This window comes from Stylophora pistillata, chromosome 11 (genome assembly GCF_964205215.1).
Source record: "Stylophora pistillata chromosome 11, jaStyPist1.2, whole genome shotgun sequence".
Classification (NCBI taxonomy): Eukaryota; Metazoa; Cnidaria; class Anthozoa; order Scleractinia; family Pocilloporidae; genus Stylophora; species Stylophora pistillata.
Genome location: NC_142529.1, coordinates 11,659,367 through 11,679,556, shown reverse-complemented (window position 1 = coordinate 11,679,556; position 20,190 = coordinate 11,659,367). Strand labels below are relative to the sequence as shown.

The 20,190-nt window shown below is 37.6% G+C and overlaps 1 protein-coding gene and 2 long non-coding RNA genes across 3 annotated transcripts in view; 1 reads left to right on the top strand and 2 right to left on the bottom strand.

Annotated features, from left to right (window-relative positions):
• Window positions 1-1,358: 1,358 nt before the first annotated feature.
• The window catches only part of LOC111326838 (uncharacterized), a 24,268-nt gene continuing 5,436 nt past the window's right edge, over window positions 1,359-20,190 (bottom strand). The window contains exons 3-10 of the mRNA XM_022930918.2: window positions 7,636-7,746; window positions 6,895-7,092; window positions 4,439-4,527; window positions 3,870-4,077; window positions 3,509-3,619; window positions 2,654-2,830; window positions 2,150-2,247; window positions 1,359-2,023 (exon numbers count right to left, since the gene is read on the bottom strand). Coding sequence (XP_022786653.2) covers window positions 1,870-2,023; window positions 2,150-2,247; window positions 2,654-2,830; window positions 3,509-3,619; window positions 3,870-4,077; window positions 4,439-4,527; window positions 6,895-7,092; window positions 7,636-7,746 — 1,146 coding nt within the window. The 3' untranslated portion in view covers window positions 1,359-1,869. The remainder of the gene's footprint in view (window positions 2,024-2,149; window positions 2,248-2,653; window positions 2,831-3,508; window positions 3,620-3,869; window positions 4,078-4,438; window positions 4,528-6,894; window positions 7,093-7,635; window positions 7,747-20,190) is intronic.
• Window positions 5,072-5,344, top strand: LOC148720053 (uncharacterized). Its single transcript, XR_015993010.1, has 2 exons — window positions 5,072-5,114; window positions 5,278-5,344. It is a non-coding gene; the product is annotated as an uncharacterized LOC148720053 (long non-coding RNA).
• The window catches only part of LOC148720052 (uncharacterized), a 3,264-nt gene continuing 1,305 nt past the window's right edge, over window positions 18,232-20,190 (bottom strand). Inside the window, exon 3 of the long non-coding RNA XR_015993006.1 lies at window positions 18,232-20,168. This is a non-coding gene — a long non-coding RNA (uncharacterized LOC148720052). The remainder of the gene's footprint in view (window positions 20,169-20,190) is intronic.

The following is a 20,190-nucleotide window of genomic DNA, read 5'->3' as shown; positions in this document are numbered from 1 at the left end:
TGTTTTGGAGAATTCAGATATCAAGTGAATGAGATTTGCATTGGTCAATATAATTGCTTCCCCGAAAATACCTCCCATTTAACTTTCTGAGTTACTTTTTCGAAGCATTATTAAATTACAGATGGTTCTTAGGCCGCGCGTCAATCTTTTAAAAACATATTTAGTACCACAAAATTTATTTCGAAATCAATTTTTGTGGAAAAACCAATTTAATTTAAATTTAAAATGCTATTTAATGACTAACGGTTGTGACTGAAGTCTTTGCCTACAAATCCTGCTCAGCCGGCGAAACAAGATGGATTTATGAAAAATCGAAACAAAGCTGAAGAGATTCTGCGAAGCGAACCAACATGAAACGGATGGGGCCAACTGAGAGTGGGCCGGATGAGTGAATACTGCCCGCTCTCGGAACCAATCAGATCGTGCGATTTGTAGAATACCGATCGCTCACGAACTGAGAAAAAAGAAATGAAAATTCGTATTAATTCAATTTTACGTATGAAGCACGATCCTTCGCAGTAGATAGCGCTATTTATGCAATAGCGAAAATCAGACCTGAAAAAAATCAGGCCTGTACGGGATTCGAACCACTGACCTCTGCGATACTAGTGCAGCGCTCTACCAATTGAGCTAACAAGCCAACTGGGAGCAGGCCGTTAAGTTGATTCGTAATAAACCCGTGATGATAAATCAGACACAATGAATATATGAAGTTCATATATTTTGAACTGCCTTCTTAAATACGCTATCTACTGCGAAGGATCGTACATCATACGTATTTAATACTGCAGTTCAAAATATATGAACTTCATATATTCATTGTATCTAATTCAATTTTATTTATTATTTTCTTGTACTGAGTGAGTTTCACAGTTACTTGGACAATGCTATTGATGAAATTCCTCAGTACAACAGTATCTTTAAATCGGTAGCAAACGGACCCTTGCTACAAAGGGGGTATGTTTCTAAAGAAACTGTGGTGCTGCGTTGGTGGAGGTAATAACGTCAGCTTTTTAACTCTTTACGATGGCCAATTTACAGTTTCAACTTAGTTGATATAACCAAATTACCTTATTACCCCCACCAACGCAGCACCACAATTTCTTTAGAGACTTACCCCTTTTATTCATTTATATTTTGATCGTTGCGACCACTAACTTTCGCCTTAGTATTTTTTCAATCCACAGCATTCAGAACAGCTGACTCTTGTTGTGGCGCGTAACCATAAGAAAGCTTTGTAAATTGCGTAATAGGGGCTAACTCCGGCTCCTTAATAAAACTGAGTGAGTGATTAGGAACATTCCGAAAGGCGTTTTTAAGAAGATTGGAAAAGCCTAAAATTAAGTCAATTCCATCAATGAATTCAACGCTCAGACTTTTTATTAAGCCAACCACTTGATAGAGGTTTCAAGATGCGAACGCCCTCGTCTATGGACCCCATGTAACACAGGTACGTTCACTATCAACTTACCACAAAAAAAATGCAAAGTCTGCTTACACGAAGAGTCAAGTTGGTCGATCGTTACAGGATTATCACCAAATAAACACTAATCAGTACAGCACGCTTTTGATCGTTCAATTTTGGAGGTTTTCATCCCGAATCTTTCGAACTAGCTAATGAAATCAGAAAAAAAGGTGTTATTTTCGTTACGCATAGCATTTGATCTCTAAAATAAGATAATTTCAAAATTTCCAGAAAGTTGGATAAATTATTTTTAAAATTTCTAAGTTCTGGTTTTTAACAATTCGAAGTTCTATGTTCTTTATTATGAATTATCATTAATTTCTATATATTCTTTTTAGAGAATTAATCAAAATTATGCACGAAATAAGCTCTAGATAAGTAAAACACGGTGTGAGACATCTGACTTAGAGTTTCTTTGGTTGTAATTCGTAATCGGCCCCAGTGTTACTTGGCCATTTACTGAAGGGAAGCTTGTTCTCACTTTCTGCCTTCTTGAGGCGTTCGACGGTAGCACCTATGGCTTCTTGTAGTTTATCTAAATCAGGGACATCCATCGGCCTGAAAATGTAAAAAGTTTGTTGTTTCATTTTCAAAATTTAAGTAATTTATCAGAGCCAGAAAAGATTTATGTCCAACAAACGAACTCGTTTTTGATTATTATATGCCAAGCAATTTTTTACTTACACAACTTCCATTCCAGCATCTTCCATAATTTGCAGCGCCTTCTTGCTGTCTCCTTCAAGACTGTTGGGCCATATGAAGTACAACCTCTTGACCTTAGCCTGTATGCAAAATTGAAATAAAATGGTGATAACTTAGTCAAACATGTTGCAGCTCGAATAATCTTGCTGTCCAACTCTTTTCAAAGCACGAAATGAAAAGTGCCTATCGTTATGATCAGGGGTTTTGCGAATACAAGCCTTTTGTGTGTTTGTTGCTTGCTTAAGGGTCGATCTGAAAGAAGAAAATTAAGAGGATGAAGAGAAATGTTTCTTCAGATAGTGTAAAGAGACTTGGAGTGGTTGACTGAGCTTTTCTGAGACCTTGACAATTGTAAGGTATTAAACGAAACAGTTATATATTACAGGAATATAGTACTAATGAAGAGAGGATGTTTCCTCTTGAAGTGACTTTCACCGCTTAAATGTATTCTTTTGAGAACTTTCGTCTTCGTCGTGCGATTCTCACCTGGGCGAGATTTTTTGCCTCAGTAAGTTTTGGGAAGTGCGTTGAAAATGCGATAAATTCATGTCCCTCGCTGAATCGCAGACAAATCGCGTTTGATAACGCAGAAATTTGCATCGAGTCATCGCCCATGTCATTGGGGACACCTCTCGGATATCCATTGTACGATAACGCCGATATCTGAAAGTTGAAAATAAAGACTAGTTTTATTTGTAATATGAATGCTGAAAGATAAATTCCATGCTAAAGACATAATTAACCATACCTCGAATACGGGACCCCAGACGTTTGCAAGAAACCGACAAGATTCTTTAATGTAATGAATCCAATTAAAATGATGGATATGGCAGATACGACTTTTAAGTGAGTCGTATTCATCTACCCGACTTTTAGCCCTCGGGCCCCATACATAGTGCTGCCAAATTTCGTTGAAGGTTGCCTTGTATGTCTTGATAGAATATTTTGGCTTAGCGGTCAGGGAAAACGAAAACCCGGCAAAAAACGGGAATCTTTTCCCTCCGCCTCCAACCGTTTTAACACTCTTAGGTAAGAGAATTCCTTTTTTTCACAATAATAAAAAAAAAATTAGTAAAATCAACGTTAATTTTTGCACTTTGCCCTTGCTTTTAAAGCCAGGCTTAAAGTCGCAATTCTTTTTCAGAAATTTACATGCTGCATTTATAAGTTCATTGTCAAACCTAAAATGAATTTAAGTTGGAATTTTAAGGCTTCTCTTTTTTTCTCAGTGTTTCACTCAAATTATGACTATATTTTGCTGAGAGTTGTCCTAAATGTTATTATGGTCCTTTGTGTATTGCTGACACAAAGTGGGTAACATTGAAATTTGCCAATACATACCTTGAGGGTTGCAGAATCGATCAAGATTGCTCCTTGATGGTCTTCCAAAGCCCTAGTGCTGGCAACAAGAGCCAAGAACAGAAAATAGTCCGTCCACTTGTCCAGTAAGATCTAGAAAATCAAGGTCAAACGATTGGAGCCGGAGTTATTTAAGAATATATGTGCCACGCTCCAATGCCACTACCGCGCCTCAAAAACTTTATGGTAAGTCAGGCCATTAGTTACAAAAGGCTGGGGATTGATTATATTTCACTGACTAACAAAACAGTGACATTGTTAGCTTCGAATTAAAATTTGGCCGTGGAGATGCAGAAAAGAGATAAAATGTTAAATGCACCTTTCTGACGTAAGAATTACTGACCCCGTTCATTTTAGACCCTCTCGGCCATGGACTTTTTAGATCAGCTCTCCTCATATGTTCCATTCTTTTCTTTAGATCTTCATACACTCCATTTGGTTTAAGCGGCGACTGCTGTTGATTTTGATGTTGTACCACTACCATTTTAACTTTGTCAATCAGGTTTTTTTTAAACTCTTCCAGAGTTGTATCCTCACCTCGCTTTAGAGGCCTAAATTGGTGCAACGAGATAGGGCTGTTAATCAACGAAAAGGTAAATACAAATATGGGCACAAAGCTGCAGGAAAAGAAATCATTAGAGTCCCCGGATATATACATATTGCTAACTGAGATGAAAAGATCGGGGCATTGAGGCATGGAATTGCAAATTATCAAACTGAGTGATTTCGATTTCGAACAATGATTTTATATTCAGCCGACTGGCATAACTGGTGCACTTGACTCTTGATGTTACTCCTCAGCATTGCACCGCGCGTCTGGTATGCTATTTCTTCATTTATTTGAGAGTTTTCAAATAAAGTCAAAGCTGTTATCTAGATTTTTGTTTTAATCTAACAAGAATTATTACTTACATGACCCAAACATTGGCTGCTTCAAAGAGAGCCCTGGACTCTTGGTATTTTTCTTTAAATGACAGATAGTATACCTTGCGAATACCCTTCTACAGGTAGAACAAGAGATGGTCATATATTAATAATTACTTCTAAACTGAGGGCAACAAAGGCCCTGACACACTTATAAGTTCTGAAAATTCTCCGTTTTCATGCATATCGACGAAAACAAAGAAATATATTTCTGTGCACACCAGCGTTTTCGAAGCGTTTTCACTAGTCCCTGCTAAAACGGCCGAAAATGATAAAGCGAGTGCGACGTGGCATTTTGCATGCGTGATAGCATGAAATTAAACTTGTTTTATGCATCCTTTAGCGGGTAATGCGGCTGTTTATTTTCCAAGGCTAAGGCACAAAAACGTACAAATCTAAGGTGAAAAAGTCGTCGTAAATCAACAAGAAACCTTTACCAAGGAAGACTTTCACAGCTACAACGACAGTGAAGTAGAATAACTTTTAAATGTCGCCAGTGAGTACAAAGTTTCTTTTAGATTATCGTTTGGTTGTTGTCGTTTGCCGTAAGACTACAGTTTTCTGTGTTAGAGTAAGTGTCTGTTTGGATTTCCCGTTTCGCTTCTGAATACCTAACTTATTTTGAAGTTCGTTTTGGTTCAATTCTTACAAGCGGGACTGTTATGTAAGTGCTAATGTTCCTTTCCTTGAGCTTATATATAGTTTTTTTTGTGAGTTTGTTTGAGTTTTTAGCTAGCTTTACATCTTGCCTTTATATAGGAATGTTGGAATGTTGGTTTGTGTATTCGCATTTAGCTTAGCTTCTTGCTTATAAATTCATATTTCAGTTTACGATAAGTACTTGGATACCACGACTACGTTAAATAAAACGATTCAAGGCTTGTCCGTAAAATATATCCTCGCTTCATAGTGTGTCTTCATTTGCGAAACTCATAGTTGTCGTCGAAATTTTGCTTCGCTTGTGTCGGCCGCTACACAACGGTACCCAACGAAAGAAGAAACTGATGTTCCAGATAGGGCTGGAACCGATCACATCTGTTAATTTTCTCAAGGCCATTTTCAAACGCCTCTGTTTTCACCCACCGCACTCAAAGGGAACGTTTTAAAAATGTTGCATTTTCAATTTTTCTCCCTGGAACTTTTTATGAAAATCAATGTTTTTATCAATGTTTTAAGGCGCTTTAGTGCGGATGACTGGCAAAAACCATGAAACAGTATGCGTTTTTCAACGAAATCGCAGTTGTGTGGTAAGTGCCTAAATGAACCGTCTGCACTAAAAAGAAACACTTAAACAAACCACAATGGCGACGGCAACGAGGACGTGTGAAAACAAAAGATCCAACGAGAAGAAAAACAGCACGTACACTTTAAAACTTGGTACATTTCTTGGCTCTCCTATGCAAAACAACAAAGTGAAATCACTAAAATGTGCGTGGTCTGAGAACGCAAACCATTTGGAACTCAACGCCGTCATATACGTTATACTCGAGAGCTGAAGTGTGGCCCCGTAAGCGAAGAAATCACTCAAATCAATTCTTGGTGGTGTATATTATCTCACTGTTTTAGTATATACTAAAACAACTATTCACCTCAGTGTCGGTGGTTGGCTGTGCATATTTACCTCGCCGCTTCGCGGCTTGGTAAATATCCACCACTAACCACCTCCACTTCGGTGAATAGTTGTTAACTATTCCGAGGTTGCACCTCCGAACAACTCGCAAAAATATTGTGACCATGGCAGGAATAAATGAGTTAAAATCATGCTTTTTGCTATATTATCTCACTGTTTCAGCACACACTAAAACAGTAGATCTAGCGTTGTAGGCGCGCTCTGATTAGTTACTAAAACTCGGAATACCCTTTTCTATTCACTTCCGTGCAACTCGCGCGGGACTTGCGCCCGAAAATATTGTAGTCGTTGCAGTAATAGAGGAGTAAAAATTGTATTTTTCTGCTATATGGTCGATTCCCCGTTCAATAACTTGCGTCTAGGAATGTAATTTCTGAATTTGATATTATTCACAGATCAAAGCCATCGGCTGTGTGTAACAGCTGCCATTTGTGTAGATTCTTGGGCAAGACCGCAGTTTCAATTCTTTTTTAACCTCGTCAGTTGCCTCCCGAGAACGAATTCGTCACGACAGAATGACAAGTTGTGTGGGCTCGTAATTATTTCGAAGGAACGGCAACAGATAGTTATTCCCTATCACATTCCACGTATATTTACGCCATCTCAATGCCAATAAAGGTGAGACCATGATGCAACGTATGCAATCAGAGTGCGCACACTGCCTGTCTAAAATTAGTCGGTGTCCAGTGGTTGATATTTACTTCACCTCTTTGCGGTTTGGTAAAAAAACCTACCACTAGCCATCTCCACTTCAGTGAATAGTTGTTGTTAGATAAGAATATACTGTTATATTTTTTTTTCCGATAACACTCACCGCTATCATCATTTTTGCGCATTCTCTGCACGGATACATTGTGACAAATGCTATTGAACCTTCAAGATCAGCTTGGCCTGCGAGGAGCACAGCGTTGGCCTCGGCGTGAACAACAAGATCATCTTTTGTTCCTTTCTCCCAGTTCTTGCTCGTGTTTTCGGTTCCGGGAGGAAATCCATTGTACCCGGTGCTTAAGATCTGCCGAGGGTTAGGGGTGGTTAGTGTAAGCTCAAGTTTGTCGTTGCGCCTGGCAGTTTTCACGCGCTAGTTTAGGGCCCAGCCCGCCGCAACTAAGCCACACGTGTTGTGGTCGCCATTTTTAGTGACGACCTTGAGTGAGTCGAGTTAGTTCAAGTTTCTTAGTGTGTTTTACGTTTTATGGGGGCAAAACGTGTTTTGTAAGTACTATTCCTATTGTTTGGTTCGTTTTTAATTCAGCGTTTCCTTTCTCCATTGCATCGTTTATTTCAAATTCCTTTTACCTTTTAGGAACCGTGTAATCCTTCGAGTAAATCACCGTGAAATAAGAGAAGATTGGTACGCGTTCAAAACTTATTTGTGTCCCTGACGGATTTAAAGTGTTTTAGCGTCTACAGTTAGTGTGTGAAAGGAAGGGTTCACTTGTCGCAGTTTTCAGTCCAAAATGGTACTGTAACACCGGTATAATCATCAATGTAGGCGTCGTGCTAAGTGTATATTCCTTTGTAGACATTACAAACAATAGCCTACAATATGACTGACCTTCAGGGATTCTGGATGTACAACGATGCATCCTACTTGCAGCTTGGAGTCTTTCGATCTCGTTGAGACACAAAATGCGAGGTCCCGGTAATACTCGACCCACGTCGACCGCTAACAATGCAAGACAGAGAAATTTATGAGATGAAATTCTATTTTTCTCAAAACTTTAAGTGCCATGGGTTTCAATGAAAACAAAAATGACAAATTTTCTGCTCGTTTGTCACGCATAGATCATTCATCTAAATGGAACAAAGAAAAACTCTGAGGCCAGTCGAATGCGTTCTCTGAAAAGTCAGTACTTTCTTTTTACCATCTGCTGCATCGTGATCTTTGGCCTTTTTTGGTGGTTATGGACCTTTAATTTGCTCACTAATTATCTTTGCTCATTAATTATCTTTTAATTTTCGAAATTTGTATGAAATAAGCTGATACAGATTTCAATCTGTTTAATTAAGGTGACTCGTACCCGTTTTCATCTTTTTGATGGTTTGTAACTTTGAAAGAATACGACAGAAAGACTAACCAAGGCCAGTTGAACACTTTTACGGGGTTGAATTATATGATAATTGGTTATCCAAAAATAAGTGTCATTTCTTCACTAGCAGTTTCCATGGCAACGCTTTCATAGGCGTATTAAGACGCATTTTTTAGCTTGTGGCTGAAATAATTGGAAAACTAACCCGGTGACCCTGTGTTTTTTTTTCAGTGATTGCCGCGCAAATTTCCTTCCGTAGAATTTTCTAGTTTTTTTACTGATGATTCCTTTCGACGTTATTATCATATTGGAATAATAAAAAGAAGGGGTCAACGGACTTGTTTTCATGCAATAGCTTTCGTGAGTTTAGCAATTTCCACGCGCGTTCTCGCGCATTTAAAAATCTGAATTCTCTAAGATCGACATTTGCTCATGATCTGTTTTAGCTACCGCTGACAATTGCGTGTGCTCGCGCGAGCACCTACGATCTGATGTTTACAGACGTTTACTGCTAAGAAATCATTAAACAGCCGTCAAAGACAGCCTCCCAGGCTCATCTTAAAAATCCTACACATGACCTCTGGTTATATAATATTATTTTCCTTAAAGTTTCAAAGTCTTCTTCCACTTCAGGTAGATTATCCTTCACTTGAGTTGCTCTTTTTTCGCCGTCGCAAGATTTCATATCGGTTGAATATTTCTTTCAAATGTGAAGTGAAGCAACCTTTACTTCTCCGAAAATAATCTTCTTTACTTTAGTTTCTATCTCCTGCATTCAGAGTGGCCGCTCAACACATCAAATGCAAGCTCTTAGGTAAACTCACATAATAATTAGAAAAAACTCCTCGCGCCGCCATCTTTGTTTTAAGGTGGCTCGTACCGGTTTTCATCGTTTTGATGAAAGAATACAACAGAAATACTGACCTAGGCCAGTTGAACACTTTTACGGGGTTGAATTATTTAATAATTGGTTGTCCAAAAATAGGTGTCATTTCGTCACTAGCAGTTTCCATGGCAACACTTTCATAGGCGTATTAAGACGCATTTTTTAGCTTGTGGCTTAAATAATTAAAAAACTAACCCGGTGACCCCCTGATTCTTTTCAGTGATTGCATTTGGCACTTGAAAAGGAAAATACACGAAGATTTTTGAAAAATTCTAAGGAGCGAAATTTCAGAAAACCTAGAAAAAAGGCAATTTTCACACCTCGCAAATTTCCTTCCGTAGAATTTTCTAATTTTTTTCCTGATGATTCCTTTCGACGTTATTATCATATTGGAATAATAAAAAGAAGGGGTCACCGAACTTGTTTTCATGCAATAGCTTTCGCGAGTTTAGCAATTTCCACGCGCGTTCTCGCGCATTTAAAAATCTGATTCTATAAGATGGACATTTGCTCATGATCGGTTTTAGCTACCGCTGACAATTGCGTGTGCTCGCGCGAGCACCTACGATCTGATGTTTACAGACGTTTACTGCTAAGAAAATCATTAAACAGTCGTCAAAGACAGCCTCCCGAGCTCATCCTAAAAATCCGACACACGACTTCTGGCTATATCATATTAATTTCCTTGAAGTTTCAAAGTCCATTTCCACTTCAGGTAGAATATCCTTCACTTGAGTTGTTCTTTTTTTGCCGTCGCAAGATTTCATATCGGTTGAATATTTCTTTCAAATGTGAAGTGAAGCAACCTTTACTTCTCCGAAAATCGTCCTCTTTATTTTACTTTCTATCTCCTGCATTCACAGTGGCCGCTCAACACATAAAATACAAGCTCTTAGGTAAACTTCTCACATAAGTAGAAAAAAATTCTCGGGCCGTCATCTTTGTTTTCAATTTTCGTCTTTTAATCTCGCGATTCTCTCGCACGTTTCTCTCGCGCGTGATGCAAGAGTGATCTGTTCCCCACGCGAGGAAACTGGTACGAGCCACCTTAAATTTTCGTCTTTTAATCTCGCGTTTCTTTCGCACGTTTCTCTCGCGCGTGACGCAAGAGTTATCTGTTCCCCGCGCGAGGAAACTAGCACTAGCCACCTTAAGGAGGCTCGAAAGGGTTTTTTTGACCGCGCGGAGAATGGATTCCAAGACACACGCAAGCTAATTACTCGCGAGAAATAAACGATGGTGCGCGCGATCAGCGAGTTGTAAACAAACATGGCCGCCATGAGCGTTTCAAAATTGCTGGGTAACTCTTTAGTTTCCAGCGGAAGTGGTTGTTTGAGAAACAAAAATGGAAAGTTCACTTCTTGAAAGCAGGTAGGAAAATATTCGGATGGCAGGATTCTTGCCGAAAGTTGTCAAAAAAATTTTCTTTAACGAGCTAAAGGAGGATGGTGAAGTCCACACGCCATCAATAAAGTCGGGTCGAGTGCATTCGGTAGGTCTTACTTTGTTCCGCGAAAAATTTAAGTGGATACCTCTGAGTGCTACGACTTGTTTCGCATTGAATTTGATTCCTAATAAAATGAAATGACCGAGAACTTTCCTAAACAACTCACTGGAAGATGAAAAGGAAAATGAAATTATTGTTGGATCCAGGATTGTGTAAACATTGACAGTTTTATGAACAGAAATGGAGAAGTGTAAATGTTGCCATAAAAATAAACATAATTTTCAGTAAACAAGAAATCGTAAAAATGCAGATGAGACTTTAATTCTAATTCAACCACAGACGGTAAAATTAAAATAAAATATTCATCTTAAACTTGTGACTGAGAAAGATTGTTGATATTTCCCTCGATAAACTGCAGGTAAATTACAACTACGAGAATGCAAACTCGCATTTGTTAAGAAAGGATTGCAAAATTTGTTTGGTTTTCCATTTAAAACGAAATAATGAAGTTCATGGTTATAACAGTGGCAAAGACAAAAAAGAAAAATGAAACCAAGGCTTGTTCATACCTCTAGCTTGTACCTCGAAAATTATAGAAATTCGCGAAATCTGTGACGACCAACAAATTACTGATGTATATGAAACCCTAATTTCCGCTGAGTTTGACGCTCATGACAATCTGGAAGACGTCAAAGCAAATTCTATTCACTCCAAATTCTTTTCACTCCTCCACTTCAAATTGCACAGGAACAATTATGTCGGTCAAGCATGGTAAATGGCATTGCCGAATGAGGCCTTCGATCAAGCCATCTTCTCGGAACAACGACAATATACCATCCAGACGTTCGATGGAAAGCTTCATCTTTCGACAAACATGGTCCAGAAGCTGGCAGATGCTGGTTTGTCTCATGTTACACTACAATCTCTGTACGAGATTAGAAACTCAACATCAACGACTTCAATGGAGTACTGGCATTAGCGCCATCTGCAAAATCAACTTGTCATCATATATCGAATTCCGCTTCTGAATTCTCTCCGAAGTTCGATTACAACTGTCGTAATGGTAAACAGTCTGAGTCTCAAATGATGACTTATTTTTCAGGTATGTGTAAAATCACAAGACAATACGAATCCACCTTCAAGATGAGTGATTTTTTCCGCGCTGAGGACATCCGTCGATTAATCGCGCGGACAGTCGCGCGAACACGGACTCGTCCTCGCGAAAATGAGCCCTTAAGTCGGCGGTAACGTTTAAAACGCGTGAACGGATATAAAAGGGTGAGCTAAAATTGCAAAAACCGGAAATAAAGCTTGCTTAGTTTATGAACTAATATTTCGAAAATGAAATCGGTGACCAACCCTGAATTTTTGTCTACAAATTATTTTCATCATTACGCATTCCTGAAGAAAATTTCAAAAAAATTTATCTGGTGGAAATTTTTTTACGTTTTAAAACAGCATTTTCCTAAATAATTCAAGTTCTACTAGTTAGTGTATCACGTATACAGGTAGAGAATGTGATGATGTTTAAGAAATTTGAAAAAAAAAACTAGGTCACCGACTTGGTTTTTGAGATATCTTTCAAAAACTGAGTTTTAGAGGGTCTTTTAGCACTACTGTACTGTTTCCATGGCAACAGATTCTGACGAACCCCCTTAAAAGATTGCCCTAACATAGTGTTATGTATATGTCAAGTCATTATCCTAATGATAAGTTTGACAGTCCTGATATCTTTTATTGATTGGCACTTGCTGTTAATTGTGGAAAACCCTTTCGAGCCTCCTTAAAACTTTTTTTTCAACTTAATTTTGCCGTGATTCCAGTTGCATTGCGTGCCATCGCCGGAGGTTTTTCTTCTGAGGAATTTTTCTTCTTCATCTTCTTCCTCCCATCGTCTTTAGCCAAGGCGATGAGATGCAAGTTACCAATCAAGTCGATTTTCCTGTGGGAGTGCGAAAGCTATTGTATAGATAATTTTGTCACGCAACGCCGTTTTTAAGACCACTTTGAAGCCACGCAACCCTTGAACTTTTTCATTTCGTTCTTCGAAAATAGTGTATCGCCGTATCATGGGAAGTTTTACATAAAGGGCTTTACTGCGTCAGTGTTTGAGATTAGTAACAATGAAAAGTGATATGCAAGATACCTCCGCTTGACAGATAGAGTAATTTTTTCTTCCACATGGGATGCTTACTAAGTCCAACTTAACACTGCTACATCAGTGAAAAGAAAAGCGGTTCATACCCATTGTCAACAAACCTCAAGTAACGCAAAGCACAACAATAAAATCTGAAAAAGAATGAGGCCTCTACTGCCTAATTCTCTTTCCAAGTCTCAGGATAGGATTTCAAAGTCGAGGCAGATAATGTTATTATGGACCCTCGATCTGTAACGGAATGCTTTAAATCCTATTTTGTTGATGTAACAAATCACGATACGGAGGTTTTGAAAGGTGGCGATCAAGATTCTTACTCCAGTGTAACATCAGCAATGGATGGTGGACGGTTATATTTTGTTTTCTCTAAACGCAGTTGGCACGGAATGCATTAAAAACATCTTTATCAATCTAGATCCCAGGGAGTCGATCGGTATGGACAACATCTCTTCACACCTACTACGCCCATCTGCGCCGTGCATTAGACATGAAGTATTTCATCACGACTCAGTCAATACCTACTGAATGAAATAGCAGTGATATCATCCCTGTGCATAAAAAGAGCAGCAAATCTGAAAAGTCCAATCATCGCCCCGTTTTCATCTTGACTACGTTTTCAAGTCTTTTTGATCAGATGTATGCTGAAACAGCTCCGTTGCTTTCTCAAAATCTCTTGATTTTTAAAGGGTCATTCCCGCTCTAATGCTATATCAAAGATGACAGAGGACTTGGGTGCTAGTCTGGATGCTGAAGATTGCTGCTGTCGTGTGCCTTAGCAAAGCTTGTGATAGGGTGAACCATAATCTCCGGCTTGTTAAACTGAAACCGTACGGTTTTTCAACTACTGCTCCCCACTTAATTCGTAAGTAATTGAAGGAACAACGCAAAAAGGTAAAGATTGAGGGTATTTGTTCCGAGGGGGTATGTATCATGGCAGGTGTCCACCAGTGATCTCTGCTTGGTCCATTGTTCTTCAACATATACATAAACGATGTGAACTTCATTGTCCCGAAAATGACACTAAGACTATATGCTGATGACACCACTGGATATAATTATGAAGCATCGTATTTAGCTCTACGGTTCATGGCAAATGAGAACTTGTCCACTTTGTCTACATGGTTCAAGCAAAATTTACCCTCTTGATAAGGTGCAGAGCGATAGACTCGAAGATGTGAAGGTGTAGTCTGATCGTCCGGGTGAGTGTAGTCCTGAGAAGGACTGTTGTCGGTGGCAGTGACTGACGTTTCGACAACCTGTGCGGAAGTCATCATCAGAGTCAAGTGAGTGATTGTTGAATTCTACTGACAACAATCACTCACTTGACTCTGATGATGACTTCCGCACAGGTTGTCGAAACGTCAGTCACTGCCACCGACAACAGTCCTTCTCAGGACTACACTCACCCGGACGATCAGACTACACCTTCACATGTTACCCCCGGGTTCAAACCATTTACTGCAGACTCGAAGATGCTAACCAATATATCTTAAGAACCCTGTTAAGGACTAAAAATAAAAGCTGCAAAACCTTACTGAGTCTTGTAGGTATGAATACTTTGTAACACTTTCGTAAACCAAGCTCTGGTGCTAATTTATAAATGCCTTAAATCAAAGGTTGAATTGTCTGAATATAAGGGATGTGTGTCATAGTCTATGCATATGGGATAAGGAGAGTAACTTGGTATAGCTAGCAAGGTCTGGAATAAGCTACCGTTATGCATTAGAAACTCCGATTATCCTAAAATGATTAAAAGGCTCTTCATAAATTCAACTTAAAATCTTTACACTAGTTTTTGTCTTGTAGATGTCATTAAATTACTTTATCAGTATTAATTTTCTCTAATCTATTTTACTCTTGGCTATTAGAGTTTCTGTCTTCTCAAAATATTTACGCCAGATTTTACCCCTTTTTGAAGCCATAGGTTGTTTTATAATGATATATTGTTAATGCAAAAGGTATTACATCTTAATAGTTAAACATTTTCACCTAGATTTTGTATTCTTTTTTTTCTTTCCACATGTACACGTTCCAACGAGTTTTTGTTAACTCTTAAAATGTTTACGTGCATAAACAAATTACTTATTTACTTACTTAAGCCTTATTTTTCTCTGCGGAGTTATCGTAAAAGAAATTCAGAAATTTTTGGCAAGAATTCCCCAAACTGCTGGCCGAGAAAGAAAAGTTCCTTTAAAAAGTAGTAGCGACCAAGTTAATAATATTTACTGAAAATATGTATTTTTTTTCACATTAGAACGAGAGCCACTTGCAAAGTGAATTGTAATGATACGTTTTCTGCGCCCCAAACTGGACTTTCTCGGACGGCACAACAATAACGGGGGAAACTAGCTTAGTAAAAACGACACCGCGCTCGAGAACGGGAACTCGCCACGTTTCCCTGGTACAGGCTACCTCTTCGAGCGAGTTTTTACGGACGTCAAGAACGAGAAAATCTTTCGGTTCCACTGTAAACGTTTATTCTAGGTCAGGCCAACAACTGACATGACCTCTAGCCTCTTCAGTTTAGTAATCGAGAAACCTTTACGAAGTACCAACTTAAATATGAACTAGTGTGAGATTCTATTGTTCTTTAAATTGATAATATTTGCGTAAGTTTACAAAAGGACGGAAATTGTCTCTTTGAAAATAAATGATTTGTATATAAATATCCATATGTCGAGATTTGAAGAGCAGATTCTACAAACTTGAGGCCATTAAAAATGGGAAACTTAGGTGAGAATTCACAGCTTTGATATTGAAAAAATACCCATGGTAGTTGCAACAGAGCAGCTTACAAAATAAGCAAGGTTGATGTTAAGTTTGGTCGTATGAAAGGAAATTGAAGTTAGACTCAGCTGTCAACTACGAGAACTAATTTTGCCAGAAAGACCATTAACACTTTTATTTACCTAAAATTTCACTATATAATTGAACAAGGAAAGTACCGATAAGCAGCTGCATAATGAAGACAAAGTGATAAAAACTATTGTGGCTTTTCTATATCTTTTTGAATCACTAAAACGAAAGAATTAGAATGACTCCGAATAAATGGAAATTATTATATATGAAACGTTTACGACTAAAATATGTCCCAAAGCCCACGAGAAACCCGAACTAGTATTTTTATGATAAATGACAACAAATTTGTAAATTGTACAATGGTAGAATAATTTGAATAGAACCAATTCATTCATCATTCTTTACAGCTCTGCCGGTCGTGTCAAAGAACGAACAAAACACGAGAACTGAACTGAACTGAGATCGAAGCCGGGAAAATAAAACTTGAGTTATAGCAAAACTTGAACTACACGACCGAAAAATACTTTACATTGTCCGAAACTAAAACACATAAATTTTCCCCTAAAAGAATGAGCACTCAAGGTTTGTGGCAATTCCGTTTGCTGTCCGCGACTTCAGCTCATGTTGGATAGTCTTTGCCGAGTTTCAGCGTTTTAAGCACTTTCTGTAAATTTTGGGAGGACTCCACGAAAGCTTCAAATTTGAAATTAAAGCTGAGTCAGTGGGAACTAATTTGGCTGAAGGAAAATTTGGGCCTCGAGTAAACATAACCGGATGGTGCTCGCGGTTCGATGTTGTTGCCTTTCAATTTTTATCGCTTTTAACTTGATAAGGTCTTACAGCGATATTAAATTAGTTTAACGTAAGTTCTCACAATCGATAGAAAGTGTAGTTTATTGCTTAAAGTGCTACTGAGACCAGAATCCTTACCGGGTACTTACCACTCTCACGAAATTTGGAATGAAAATTCGAAGTGAAAGTCTGTTTTTTTAGACTTGTTTTCCTCGATTCAACGTCTGCCATTACTCAAACTGCGAAATGACCGCGCGTTAGTCTGTGACGTCATATTATCCCTTATACTTTTTCGCAAGCTCTTAAACCAAGAAATGTGACGGGGATTGTTGAGCTTGAGTAGTTCTGGGAGAGTCTAATCGCCGTTATGAGGCCGGAAATGGCACCCTAGAGTTAAGTTATGCAGGATTGAGCAATTATTCTTTAATATGAATGCTGAAATATCGCTACACAGGCCAAACGAAATAGTTACGAAAGCTAATGGATGGCATTATATTCGTACACCTACATCGTTCAAACCATAGTTAGTAGTCCCCTCTACTAACTATGCTCAAACCTCCAGCCGAAAGGAGTATCGACGTAGATTAGGCATGAAAAAGGATTGCCCCGGGTGCCATTCCTAGAATATGGAAAACACTTTTCAGCTAGCCATGTCTCCAAGAATTCTAAACTGGGCTACCCTGTATAAATATTCGTAAATACATACATACATAAATACAAGTCCCCAAAGGGCGAGTGTTGTGAAATCGTAACTTGGTTCGTTCCGTTCGTTCTCACCTCGCGTTTTCTAGACCTCGAGAACATGCAACGATTGAACTTTCTGTGAGTTACATTTGTTTTGATTTTCTTCGTTATCTATTTATTACCTAGATTATATATTACCTAGAGTTCATACTTCACGTTTTAAATCCACTTTTGTAAATAGATGTCTTTTTAGCATTGTCTGCCATCAATAGTTAGTTGTATTTTCTACCTTAATCTGTTTTATATTTCATTCTTTGTAAATAATGACACGGTTGATGCATTATTGCTTTTAATAAAGACCATTATTATTTATTTATTCTCTAAGACTTACAATCCGCCTTGTAAGATTTGTACCCAAACAAATTTGTTCTGCTGAAAAAGTCTTTACCTTTCCTTTTAAAAATTGCTTTCAATCCATGAATATCAATAGCTCTACATTGCTGTCGTAGGGAAAATTGTCTTCATTCCTAACTTAACCAGGCCTGACAAAAGCCACGGAAAAGGCCTCTGCAGTTGAGAATACAAGGTTTCTGCAGGCTACCATTCTGTGATTAACCAATTTTCCACAAAGATGTAGACCAGCTCATACCTATACTCTGCAGGTTTATGAAATTTCATATAAAGCAAAGTACAGGTAGTTAATTTCACTGTATACGAACAGTAAAGCACCAGGTACTATTTTGTTGAAAACAGAATACTTTCATTAACTAAACAATTATCAGAGTAATTATAGTTTTGGGGGCAGGTCAAACTTGTTCCTCCATGATATGCATAGCATGGCCACACTAATAATTTCAAAAAGGAAAAGTTAGAACATGTACATTTATTTACTTATTCTGTCTTCTAACTCTTGATTCTAGAAACAATTTGGTAGTAAATTACTCATTCTCAGTTGTTGTGCTAAATATGGGCTATCAATCCTGCCAGTGGCAGCTTGAAGGGAAACAAAGGTGGAAAATCAAGGCCAGCTACATCTTTGGGTAGCCTACCCAAAGAACAAGGATGTAAAGGAAAATCCGAAATGTCATGACAGGCCAGGGTAGCATTAAATTATAATGAAGTTTTGCATAGTGGATAGATCAAGCAGATGCATACCAACTTACGCAAATGGTTCCCTGTAAAAAAAAAATGTGCAACATTTGTGACCAGACTCCTTTTTTGTTTTCTCAATTCATCATCTTGATACATTCTGTAATTGATAACCATTTCAACAGATATTAAAAAAAGTGGCCAATGAGCTTAAAAAATAGTATACCAGGTGCTTTACACTTGATGTTTGACAAGAGGTCAGACAAGCAAGCCATACAAAAGCTTTAATGATATCAATGAGTGTTCCAATAATCTCTGTGTAAACAGTGGTGCTTGTACTGACTGAGTGAACTGTTGTTTGTGCTTGTCATCCTGGATTCAAAGGACTCCATTGTGAAACAAGACACGAAAGACTGTAATTTGTTTATAATGATGACCTTGACGGTATTCCTTCTGAATTTTTTCTCATTACATCCATCTATTACTGGTAACCCCACAATGCAGTGGATAAACAAGTGTTCAAATAAATAAACAAATGAATCACTCAATAGTAACATTAGAATTGTCCTGCTTCACCAAATGTTTAAAAACAAGATTACCTTATAGTAAAATTAATTTAACCTTTGTTAAGATTTATTCCCAGTGATCTAAATGTTTGGGAACACATTCAACATTCAAAGACAAATATTTTGTAGAAGGCAGACCACCTGGCAAATCTAAGGTTAGAGAAGGTGGTGAACTATAGATTTGCAGCAGGCCATGCAACCATGTAAACTATAGGACCACACTGCTTAATTACTTATTACTGTGAAACTAAGAAAGCTACAAACACTTTGATTTGATTCTCACAGGACGGTTGTATATGGTTCAAAACAATAGTCAGGAGTGAGCAAACTAGCTGCTGTTTAGTTGTCTTGAATTGCAAGGACATTATATAAGTACATGTATTTCTGGAGTTCACAGTTTCTGGGTGTCACAGTAACAGTGTGGACAAAATACTTTTGTTCCCTGAGAAAAACAAAAAGTAGTCCTATGTAAAAGTTATTAGCATTCTGATTTTTTCCCAAAGATGGAAAGTTGCACGAACACGAGTCCATAGTAATGTGTAGTAAAACAAAGTTCATAGAAATAAACAGGCCTTTGATTTTCTTCGAAACCATAGTATACCACAGTTTCGCTAGGAAAAGCGTTGGATAACGGCCCATACCCTTACAAAAATAGTGCCTATTTTATATCTATTTTATAAACTATTTTCTACCTATTTTTTGTGTATCTTTTCTCTATTTTCCAGACTATTTGAAAGCTGTTTTTTAACTATTTTGAAGCTATTATTTTGAAACAAAAATTAGTAAAAAAATAGTCTGGTTGGCAAGTCATAACTACTGTAAAAATAGCTTTCAAAGAGAGAAAATGCGCAAGCAATTCATTGATAAAATAGTATTAATGAAATATTAGTTATAAAATAAAATAGACATAAAACGGAGATAAAATAGAAAAAAAAAAAACAAAAATAGGATGTAAGTACATTTAAAATAGACATAAAATAGGAATAAAAGAGGAAAAAACTTGAAAAAATAGGAATCAAATACCAGTAGAATAGAAATAAAACAGGGATAAAATAGACAAAATAAGGATGAAATAGACATGAAACAGGGAAAAAATCTAGAAAAATAGGATATAAATACATTTAAAATAGGTCCTAATGTATACGTCATGCAGGGTAAAAAGGTTTAATAAAGCACTTCCAGTGTATGGATCCAGAATAAGGTGGCTATAAATAGATTGAAAATAGGTCAAGATCAAAAAAGCATATCCCAATCCTCAGCCTAGGATTATCATTTTTGTGTGTTAAGTTGTAGCAATTTTCCCATTGCAAATGATTTAATGATCAACACTTCATATGTTTATGCAACCTCTCTCTAGACTAGATTGCATGCATTACAGGAAATTTAAAAAAATTGTCACTCAGGAAAGACAAAGTTTTAAACAATGCCATTAATTTACTTCAGTCTTCATTCTGTATCCAAAGGAAGTGACAACAAGTACTTTCAGTTTACACAGAAGTGATAGGATACAGATTTTCCATTAATAGAAAACAGAATAAACGTAGAATTAAATTTTAAAAAGCAAAGTTTGCCCTTGCATTTAGATAGCTGCAGTGGCTTTCTCTATGTGGTTTCCCTATGTTTCACTGTTTTCCTGTACTCTGAAATAAAAAACAACAGAAA